The following is an 11,892-nucleotide window of genomic DNA, read 5'->3' as shown; positions in this document are numbered from 1 at the left end:
TTGAGCCGTTTTCACTTCCACTCACCTTGTTCTCTTGGATAAATGTAGCAATGCCTGGACAGAGGTGGCTTGTTCCCGCTGTTTGGGGACAATTTGCTTAATCCCTGAAATGGGATACAAGGAAAATGTGAGGCTCCGCAGTCTCTCAGGAACGGGGGGAAAGATGGTGAAGTCTGGTTGACTTGAGCTTTCTTGGGTAAGCTTTCTCTGGAGAGTCTCTCTTGAAATGACCCACACAGTGAATAGCCAAACTCCTTTAATTGAACCCTTTTCACTTCAGTTAAAGGATGGGAGACAATATGGCCTTGGATATATCTAGCATATATCCAGTATCATTTCAACCTGTTAAAACTGGTGGCAGATTTGAATATGAAACCACACCTAGCACTCATTTGCTTTTCTCAAATTCCTCTGGCCAGACTTCACTATGTGAAATATAAGCCCCTATTCAGATGTCACATCAGTTACTTTTCAGTTAGGGAAATTCTGCTCTTTGATCATCGCTGCCAATCTATGTCATATTAGACAGCACTAGGCCTACGTACCAACTATTGTCAGTGATAAACATGCTTTACTATACCATCAGGATGTCATATGCTTTACAGCATGGATTGGTCAGGGTGTGAAATATACCTTTCATCATTGGGGAGGTGTAGCTGTGACGGCATTTTGAGTTTCAACTTCACTGAGCAAAATTATGCCATTATTTTGTGTTGCAGTTGTAACCGTGTAAAAGGCAACATAATGACTCCATTGCGTTTTTCAGAAGGTAGCCAGGTAACCTAACAATACACTCTGTGACAAAACTGCCTGCATCAACAGACTTCATCAGATGCAAAGCATACCAGATGAGTGTAATTCACCTGAACGTATCATGGGGCCTGCGGTGATGCTATTGTACACAATGGCAAATCTTGTAAATATATTGTTATACAAACATTTTAATATTGGTTGCTGCCCTTTCCATATCTCCATATTAAAGGGATTGTATGGCTCTGATTATATTTCTGCTTGCCATGGACGTGGGTTTTTTGTCAGTGGTATTACACTGGCTCAGAATACTGGTCTGGAGCGCTGGTGTCCTACAAACAGAAATGCACAACAACAGTTTACTACACCAAAAGGTCTAATGAGTAGATACAGTCAACTTTATGCAGAGTGCAGATACAAAGCCAATGACGTGTAGTTACAATGGTGGTCTGCGCGCTGCTTTTTCAGCAAATGACATGACAACATGTTGGGAATTACCACGAAGCGTCATCTACATACGAAGACAGAAAAGTGTAAAATTGCGTAATATGTCGAATACCACGACATTACATATAAAATATCATAAATGAAACCCCCATACATCGTTAGCCCATAGATGACCAGGCTACATAACAGTCAAAGACTCGACTCGACAAAATGTTAACAGGTGTTTCATGGTAATGCGTAGCCACAGTACGACCAGTTACTATACAATATGATTTGCTTTCATGCAAAGTTGGTTACGTGAGGTAGGGGGTATCCAGAGCTATCACCTAGTCTGAACCACATCGGCACGACTAGGGCCACAACTCGGAAATTCCCAATCTTTGATAAGGCACTACAAGGCAGACGCCTCATTTACCACATGTGCGCACTGCTGTTACGCATTCAGACACCCCAGTCCAGTCCACAGCTACCGCGCGCAGTGAAGACACAGAAAACGCGCCGACGCACAGCTTGAGCGTGGGGAACAGGGGGTGTTGTTTTCCTTCTGTAATCATATAAATCATTCCTCATACGTAGGGTCTTTTAGGGTGGGCTAAGTAAACTTGTTTCCAATCTAACGTCACTCATTAAAGGCTGCGCACATTTCTTCGCTCGGTATTCTTTTTCATTGATACGGTTTCGTTCTAGCTTACTTTGAGACAACCAATGGGACATCCACAAGTTTGCTTCATCTCTGTAAGTATCCATTCATTTCTATTAATTTTTAATTGGTGTTTCCTGCTGTAGCCAAAGTTTCAAACTTTATGTCAGCTACCAAGCATCGCACCGAAACGACTTTTACACTCATTTTTTTTAAGTATGTAGCGATGTCTATGAAATAATTGCGTCAACAATCCAGTTTTCAGTAACCACATCAGAAATGTCTTATTTTCAAGTTGTTATGTTCGTGTTATTATCACAGTGGTAAACGGTGTGACTTTTTGACTAAAGTGGGTAAGACGTGTAGTTAGGGGACAGTAATTTCTCGGCTCGTGTCTAACGCAATGCGATGACATTCACAGACATCATCATGTGCGGTGGCATTACCATACTACGTTCAAAATTCCAGTTTGTGTCTCAATCCCTGTCAAAAGTTATAGACAGATGTCGTTTTGTGGGACAGATGTGTAACTTAAAAGTTTTGCACAAGATTATGACTGCACAATCGGTGCATTTGGACAGGACCACAAATAACAGGTAGTTGGGATTGTGATCTAGATGCTAGTAAAATTAATATCTGCAAATATTAGGAGAGGTTGATTGGTAGCATTTGTAACGCGGCATTACGTGCAATCGGTTGCAACCAGCACGCGTGGCTAGCAAGTGAAATTTGGTACACTACCCACTGATGCAGTACAATAGACTTAATGGAAACGGCTAATCTTGTCTTATGAACAAAATATTTCTGACACATAGACACGTACTGGTTAAAATTAAGACAACAATAAAATTGTATCGAGGGAGATGTGGAGTAGGCTACTGGCAGCAGGGTTAGATCTGTGGCGGAAATGTGACTACAACTTAATTTTTTTTTTTTTTTAAACCCTATCACCCATATTTTGGTTTGAATAATGCATGGCTGTTGCTGTAAATTGTACTTTACCCATTTAAACTGTCATGTTACAATTGTCTTCGGCCAGTGTTACACCGTCGGACAGTTGTAATAAAGGCACTCAAAGTAAGGCAGATGTGCTTGAATTAGTGAAGTAAATATAGAGACGAGAGGTGCATGTTGCATACACGTTAAATTAAATAAGTGTCTTCTGCAACAAGGCAAAACTAAAAGTGTTACAACTGTACCCGGTCTCCCCTTGTCCGATGCTGTTTTCTTCAGCCCTATGCTAGTTAACGTGACAAACTATTTTTATATACCACTGCTGTTTTTGATTAACGGCCTCCTGGTAGTGTTCAACTCATAGCCGAGCTTTGGCTTTATCGTATTCCACAGGGCTCTCGAAGTCCCCACAGAGTCTGATAACCACGCGCTGGCACGGAGGGGGAATCATATCACTCCCATCCCATCCCTTTCCGTCCCTTCTATAAAGCTAAATTAGATCCTCTGGCTCTATACTGCCTGTACACTGGGCAGCTGACATCTACAGCAAAACCCTTCTGTTTAGAATCAGCCCTCTCGCCTTGTATTTCCGGGTGTTCTCAATGTTTGAGGCAACATAAAATATTCCAAGGAAGAACTGTTGAGACTTTTGTCATGTGAAGACTGAGAATGTTTTGTTTGAAAAGTTCCTCTTGTAGTCACAAAACCATCGGACCACAACTGTAATTCACATTGTATTGTGTAGGACAGTTAGGGAGCTTGGACTTCCATATGAGGACATAGAGGGCCGATATGTACACAGAGAAAGTCATTTCTATGTTGTGAAACTACCAGCTTCGTAGGAATCCCCCTTGTTGATAGGCATGATCAATGGAAAGCTCTTAAAACTCATTGGAAAGGGGTTACCTAAGGACAAGATAATGATTAAAAAAAAACAGGACTGACCCACTAAAGCCTTCTTGACAAGTCTCTGCAGATTAGTCAATCAATATTTCAGATCTTACTTGTTTTGTTTAAGAGCACAGTGGAAATTGAATCAAACAGGGGGTGTCTGTTTGTCAGCCTTTGTTCATGACTCAGGGCCTAATAGAACATGTCTTTGGAAAGCCTCAACAGATACCTCTTCAGCACTCTGATAACGTAGCTCATCAGGTACAGCTGCCGGGAACCTGCAGATTACTCTAGAGGAATTATGTGTCACACAGACACACACACACACATAGATACCACACATCTTATCGCACACCACAGAGAATCCCCTGGGGGCTGGCCTTTGAAGACATCCAGACAGGCCTGGTGGCAGGGCGAGTGAAGCCAAAGAGAACAGCGGCCTTGTTCTGTCTGATAGATGGCTAATTTGTTGAGGTATGTTTTGTGAACTGTGGCTGCCAAAATCTCTTGGCTGCACAAAACAAACTGCCTGCCTGCCTGCCTGAGCTGGGGCCAAAAGCTGTCTTGTCAGCCCTGTGTACATAAATGCTTTGTGCAGAAAAGAGATAAATAAATAAACAAAACAATTGTAATGTTCTAACATCTCTTCTCAGGGTTCATCGAATGTTTTGAGTTCATCAAACGATCATGGTTTATCTTTTCTTTTTTAAGCTGTATACAGAGGCTTACTCACACTGACTGACATTGAATCTGTTCACCACAAGGGTCACTGAGCTTAACACTGTGCCCATTGTCAGAGTTTACCAACCCATCATCAAACTGTTCTCCATTATCCTTTAGTTTGAGTGGCATGAAGGCTCGGCTGTATGTAACAGTCACTCTGTAGCCCATTTACAATAACCTTGTCCTGGAAACCTGGGAAAATCTGGGAAACTTGGGGGAAGGGCTAGCCTAAATAATTCATGGAGAGTCAACTGAGGATAATATTTTTAAATAACATTTTGTAGGAAGAACATGGTCTCTGAAAATATCTTGAAATAGGTTTGTGCTTTGTTTGTGCACACACAGAGATGTACCTTCCTCTTAAAAGGGCTTGGGAACACTAAGAAGAGTCATGTGAGTGCAAGCACAATTGAGGGCTTGTGCTAAAAAATCTGAGCCAATTATAGTAAAATCTTTGCTGTGCTGAACTGTACATTTCCTAGAGATTTGTCGAGGTCAAGGAAGTGGAGCACAGGGTCTTGTGATGAATTGCAAAGGCATACGTTCTTTTTGAGAAAGGATTTCTTAAAATAAAACCCGGCATTGTTGGACTTTCTACTTGTGTGGGAAAATTGACCTCCCGGTTTGCAAGATAGATTGCTTATTTGACCCAGTGTGATTGTGTGCGTGCACCTCTGCATGCATGCATGTTTTTGTGTGTGTGGGTGGGTGCATGTGTTTGTATGTGCATTGACGTAATGGCCAAATATGTTGGTTTCTCTTCTCTCTTTTTCTCTTCTCTCTTGCAACCCCCCCCCCCCCCCCCCCCCCCCCGCCCCTCTCTCTGCAGGGTTTGTAAGTAGCGAGTGTCGTCTCGCCTCTAGCCTGCCTCTGGGGAAATGCTCTTTGCTCCAATGAGGTGATCAGAACCAGGAGCAGAGGTCACACCAAGGCTTGAGAGTTTGGGAGGGGTGGAGAACAGAGTCCAGAGTGGAGTCCAGGTGCCTGCTTTCAGGCAGAATCTATCACTCACTTGCTGGCCCCGTGCAGCACCGTAGCAGCTTCCAGCACCCCAGCCTGGTGCTCAGCGTACTCCCTCCCTCCGGCCACACGTTAGAGCAACGAAGAACCAGAGCCAGTGGAAAAGCCTTAGGAGGATGTGCGATGGATCCCATGTAGACCCAGATGCATGGAGGATCTGATTTTTGAAAGGACATCACACTGGCATGGGACTCTCGCTCATGTTTACGCTGGGCACGCGGGTTAGCGTCCTAAGGAGCAGCGATGCCCGTGCCCACTGACGCGCCCCCTTCTTCCCTCCTGGCTCCTGGTCCTGGCTCCCCAGGACCCCCTGGTTCCCTCCAGCCATGTCTCTGCCTGAGGAGAGCCAGCCACCTGGTGGCCCCGCCATGCTGAACAATGTCTACATCTTCCTGGATCTGCTCATCGCCCTGCTGGCCGTGGCGGGCAACGTGCTGGTCTGTTGGGCCGTTTGCCTCAACAGCAACCTGCAGAGCATCACCAACTACTTTGTGGTGTCGCTGGCCGTGGCCGACATCGCCGTGGGGCTGCTGGCCATTCCCTTCGCCGTGGCCATCAGCACAGGCTTCTGCTCCCAATTCCATGGCTGCCTGTTCATCGCCTGCTTCGTGCTGGTCCTCACGCAGGGCTCGATCTTCAGCCTGCTGGCTATCGCCGTCGACCGCTACATCGCCATCAAGATCTCCCTTAGGTGAGCTAATTGACTGCTGTTAGTGCTGGTTACTACACTGGTGATGTAATGCAATTTTGATGATGATGAGGCACTTTTAGAAGTGTTTAGACGTTTTTTCATTGCATCTTCCATACTCTATGTGTCTGTATAGGTCATTCTGTGTGCCTTGTTTAGATCAACCCTGGTATTTTCACCAATAAATGGTGAAGTCTAAACACAAAGACTCAGTTTCAGTTATGCTGAGGTGAGCAGGTGCAGTTTTTGTTCCCTCAAGCTGACAAAAGAACACACTCGTCTAGGTTAGCAGTGTGTGTCTGTAGTCATGGAGGAATCTGTGCATGTTTGTAGTAACCACAGGGATAAATCTCTGTTTGTCTGAGGATTTAAATAAAGCCGTAGGTTGTGAGTCACTATCATGTTGAGGGTTGATCGTGCCTCAGATCACAAGGCTCTATTTCCTCACAGCTTTGTTTAACTGCCAAGCTGAATGTGGAGAAAAAGCCTGCTGTTGGGTGGCAGTTTTAGAGCAGAACTGAAAAGAGGACTGTGGATCAGCAAACAATGTTGTGGTTCTGGGTATGGATATTGGCTTTGTCTTTGCCTGTAATGATGTGTGCCTGTCTAAAGTTCAGAAATTGTAGAAATTGTAGGCCTTTTTATGACCTAAAATTCTATATACTTTATCCTTATTTATCAGAGCAAGTCCTTTGTTTTTTCGCTCTCTATCTATCTCTCTCTCTCTATATATATATCTATCTATATCTCTCTCTCTCACTATCTATCTATCTCTCTCTTTCTCTTTCTATCTATCTCTCTCTTTCTCTTTCTCTCTTACTCACACACAGACAAAAACATACACACATACATTTCCTTTCCATCTACCATCTGTCATCTTCATCTACATAAAAGAGTATCTCGGAGATTAAATGACGCTCATGCAGATAAAAGTGGCACCAGTCTGCTATTACTGCTGTCAGTTGAAACTACAAAGTACACTTCATGCAAAACCCAAATACTGTCACAGCCATTATATTTCCTTTTGTCACAGCATGCTCTACAAGGCATGCTAAGCAGAAACCACACAGACGACCTCAAACAGTGATAGGCACACAAATGTAACTGTCGTTTGTGGTTTGTTGTTGAATATCAGAAGCTATTCTGTGGAATGAATAAGTCTTTTTCTTCTCATAATTTGCATGGAGACAAAGGCATATTGACATATTATAGTTTATGGTAGTAAATGCCCAACATTTGTCATTCAAATGTATACTGCACAGCCATGAGCTACGCACACACCCTGATACAGAATGAGCTAAATCTAAAATTAACCTCTTTCCAAAATAGCCAGCTCGAAGGTAGAAGCTGCTGGCTGGAAGCCCCTGGTCGGGGCGTTGTCTTCCCTAGAAAATCCTAACAGGTGTTGATTGTATAAAGGCTGTAGGTTGGTGAGTGTGAATGAGGTTTTCGCAGGCCTGAAGCCCCTGTAAGACCAGCAGCTTTAAACAAGCCATGCAGCAATCCGCAGCACAGCAGGGAAACATCTGAGTCATCTGGGATTAGATGGTCCTTCCATCCTATCCAACCCCCCCCCTTGCTGGAGTTCAGTCTCCACAGTATCATCTCCCTCAGGCGGGTGTGGTTGTGATGGGTGTCACATGGTGCATGTGTTCAGTCAGACTCGCAGCCCTGTGTTTTTGATTCTTGTCTTTGTTCTGCGTGAATGAGCGCGCTGAGCTGTTTGTCGTGGCCGTGCACTTCTATTGTGATATTTCCAAAATACCTCAAAGAGTCTCCTGACTTACTGTGAACTTTGGTCTTTGAAGCTTTCTTACGACCCCTAAGGGGTACAGGTTGGCTCAGACAAAGGCGACTAAAGCCTGATTGGTCATAAATTTTAAAATGCACCTACAGCCATACATGTCTTCATCCGCTAATTCATCAAAGCAGGTCAGTTAAGAAACAATAGCAATTTCCTAAACACCAAAATAAGAGCAAGGAGTACATTTGCGTACAGTATGTCCTCAAACTCCTGAGGATGTAAAAGTGAGCTATTAAATTGTGTTTGTGTTGAATGTGAGCAACATATTACATAATTCTCTCTCAACATAATACTCTCTCTCTCTCTGTATGTGTGTGTGTGTGTGTTTGTGTGTGTGTGCCTGTGCCTGTGTGTTTAATACCAAACAGGTACAACAGTCTGGTGACTGGTAGGAGAGCCAAGGGCATTATCGCCATTTGCTGGATACTTTCCGCTGTCATAGGCCTGACGCCAATGCTGGGGTGGCACAAGCACCAAAACGTTACCACCAACGCCTCCCTGCCCGCCTGCCCGGCGGGCACGACCAGGTGTCTGTTTGAGGACGTGGTCAGCATGGAGTACATGGTCTACTTCAACTTCTTTGGCTGCGTCCTGGCGCCTCTCCTGGCCATGCTAGCCATCTACGCGCGCATCTTCATGGCTGCTCGACGGCAGCTGCGGCTCATGGATCTGAAGCTGGCGCACATGCCCCGGCACATCCACCAGATGGACGGCCCTTCGTCGTCATCATCCTCCTCTTCCTCACGCTCCACGCTGCAGAAGGAGGTCCATGCGGCCAAGTGCCTGGCCATCATCGTGGGCCTGTTCGCCCTGTGCTGGCTGCCTGTGCACATCCTCAACTGCTTCACCCTCTTCTACTCGAGTGGGCGCCCCGACTGGGTCATGTACATAGCCATCATCCTCTCCCACGGCAACTCGGTGGTCAACCCGTTCATCTACGCGTATCGCATCCGTGAGTTCCGTCACACCTTCCGGCGGATCATCCGGCAGAACCTTCTGGGCCAGGGGCGCCGCCTGAGCAGGCTGGAAGGGGGGACGATCAGCCGGATCGGCATCAACACGTCCCCTGCTGTCAGCATGGGGGACTCCACCTGCACCGTGGTGAATGGCTACGCTCTGGAGCCCAGTCCCAAGCTGGGCTCGGTCCCTCAAGACGGCCGCCGGAGCTTTCTGGAGGAGGGGTCCGCTGGGCTTCCTCAGTGGGACGGCGGCTTGGGCGTGGCACACGGGGGGTACGTGAACAATGGCCGTGGCACCGCCGACGGCAGCAGCTGCTTCCTGTCCACGCCTCAGCTGACCCCGCAGACCACCCACACCAGGAACTGCCCCCGGCAACGTGAACATGAAGGCAGCTTACCGCTAAGGGCGACCGAGGTTGTGGAAGTGAAGGACTGTGCGATGATTTCACCCGTAGACGCCATATCACTGTTCTCCGTAAGGACTAACCTGCCCACTGAGCTCACGCGGGTCTCGTGATGTCACAGTGGTGCTGATGACGAGATGAACCACTGGAATCCACACAACACAGGTGTGGTAGACTACATGAGACATCCAGGTCCAGGTGTGATGGACATTTTGAGACATTCAGTCAAGTCTTTTTTCACACCACATTCCACATGAACTTGGGCCGGACCATTGACAGCACACAGAACTCTGCTCCCTAAAGACTCATTGGAGTTACTATGATGTATTTTAATTTCTTTGCAACAACTGGCTTCACACAGACCAGGTGATAGCAAGTTACCCTCCAGATTACTGATCGACTATGGATTGTCGATGTCGATGTGTCTTTGCACTGGTCATTGATCATTTTGACTGACTATTCTATATGTAAGCATGGTTATTGTATAGCACAGTCCCTGACGACATCTTGTGTTGACTATAAGTGACCAAATATACCATTTCAACCATGATGGTTGCTCAGTCTCTGAATCATTTTGGTATCATGCATTAGTAGGCATTAACATGAAAACAAAAGCTAAGCCATCCTCTGAGTATTACACTTCCTGAAATCTTGCTGCTTACACTAGTGGATGAAATTGATTGGATGATGTTTGTGTTTTTTACAGTAGTTAACTGAAGCTAGATCTCTGTAAGGCCCTCAGACCCCAAAAAGCTTGTTGTGACATTTCTGCCAAAGCCTTGAATAAATGACATCAAAGATCAGTGTGTACTCTAGATGTACTAGAACAGTTGTAATTGTCGTCAGGAGCATCACTATCAGCATTTTGCAGTAAGAGGCCTCAACAGACAGGCAGACACTCTGTTTAACCCAGTTTGTCCCAATTTGGCCATGTGGCTGATATTAAGTGGCGCTCCTGGTCCTTATCTGGTCCTTTTTTATGGTGTGGCAATGTAATACCGTTATTTTTGTCTTTTTATCTGTGTTTAAACTTTAGTACATCTTTGTTCCAGAGGGGACCTCAGGATATCCTTACTCTTTACAATGAATCAGGACTTTTTTTGATAGACATCTACAATGTCCACAATCTACAAATACTCCCTTGACCAGAATTAAACTAATCCATCTAGTCCTTCTGTTTAAACCAGATTTTACTCATGCAAGATGCATTTAAATCAATTAAGTAAAACATTATAGGAGAGTATGTGCTATATTTTAGACCGGTAAAAATAGAACTACAAGGCCTAGGTATGTTGCTGTAGCTAAACTCAAAACAGGTCAATAACAACCCCGTCGTCATGATGGAATTCATTTGCAGGGATTGATATGCTTCCCCTATACTCTGTCAGTTTGGATGCCTGTTCAATACGTTTAACTATAATGATAGGATAACGCTGTGCTGCCATATGGCAGTTGGGTCTTAATCAGCTATGCTCAATGTGGCTGTTTCTTGTACATGTGAGCTAGTGAGTTAAAGTATCAAATTTACATGTGTGTGGCACTGTTGGCCATAAAGAGCTCACCTCATATAACATGGCGGTTTTGCATTGCATATACATTTCCTAGCAGGGGAGCTGAGTCCTGTTGTTTACCAGCCCAGTATGCACACTCACACACATCATCACGTCATTCTACACCCTCCTATTACCGTGTGGACAGAGTTGCCGCTGACGCCAGTCTATGGGCTTAATGCAATGGAAATCAAATGAAGGGGGCGTTAGATGATGTCTTTTATAGTGCCATTATGCTCTTCCGTTCCTCGTTAAAAGCGGGCTTCGGTGGAAAAACTGCATTAAACAAAACAGCATTAAAGTGGTTCGGTAGCCTCAGCGGCAGCTTCGTGTGAGGGCCGGAGAGGTGTTGAGATGGAGGGAGCGATGATGGGGCGGATGGTTGTTATTCCTCTTAAGATTGGGTATACTGGATACCAAACGTCCACTGGACAAAGAAAAGGGGTATGTGGAAAAAAAAATCTGATTTCTAAAGGATAGTTTTAGGTTTTTTGAGGGTGTGGATTTAAAGAAATGTTTACATAGTCCCCAGCTGTCAGGCATACTCAGCTCACCAATCTGCATTCGCTGGGTACACATGAGCAGTGAAGTGAACAAACCCCTCATACAACACTACAGAATAATATCGCTCACTAATTATAGCTCTTATGTTTAATGATTTAACTGCACATTGTGTTTTTTTCTTCCTTTTGAAAATGTTTCTTCTGTGTCTGTATTTCCTGTTAAAGGTTTGTTGTGTGAACAATGCCAGTTCGTCTCACTGCACAAACAGATCAGGACCATGATCTCCCCCAAACCACTTCCTGAAATGACATTAGCTTTGTGGGTCTGTGTTTGAGTTGGCCACTGATTATCCACGATAGCCAGAGGTCAATGTTTGGTTATACTCTTTGGTGTGTGTGTGTGTGTGTGTGTGTGTGTGTGTGTGTGTGTGTGTGTGTGTGTGTGTGTGTGTGTGTGTGTGTGCCAGTGTAAAGTGTGTTTGTGTGGTGTGACAGCTTTTCTGGGTGCCAAGTTTGACAAGGAAGCAGTTCACATGATGACACTATTGATTAAGAACAA

At 45.0% G+C, this 11,892-nt stretch overlaps 1 protein-coding gene across 1 annotated transcript; it reads left to right on the top strand.

Moving 5' to 3' along the window:
• The first annotated feature begins 53 nt into the window (after nucleotides 1-53).
• Nucleotides 54-10,083, top strand: adora2ab (adenosine A2a receptor b). The gene is made up of 3 exons (XM_012838405.3): nucleotides 54-1,932; nucleotides 5,235-6,116; nucleotides 8,286-10,083. Exons 2-3 carry the CDS (start codon nucleotides 5,752-5,754, stop codon nucleotides 9,391-9,393), a joined length of 1,473 nt encoding a protein of 490 aa, XP_012693859.2. The 5' UTR covers nucleotides 54-1,932; nucleotides 5,235-5,751; the 3' UTR covers nucleotides 9,394-10,083.
• The last annotated feature ends 1,809 nt before the right edge of the window (nucleotides 10,084-11,892 follow it).

This window comes from Clupea harengus, chromosome 12 (assembly GCF_900700415.2).
Source record: "Clupea harengus chromosome 12, Ch_v2.0.2, whole genome shotgun sequence".
NCBI lineage: Eukaryota > Metazoa > Chordata > Actinopteri > Clupeiformes > Clupeidae > Clupea > Clupea harengus.
Note: the sequence above shows the minus strand (reverse complement) of the source record. Positions and strands in the feature narration are given on the sequence as shown.

Coding starts and splice junctions, on each gene's coding strand:
- adora2ab (XM_012838405.3), top strand. CDS start 5,752: ATGTCTCTGCCTGAGGAGAGCCAGCCACCTGGTGGCCCCGCCATGCTG. Junction 6,117..8,285: donor GCCATCAAGATCTCCCTTAG/GTGAGCTAATTG, acceptor AATACCAAACAG/GTACAACAGTCTGGTGACTG.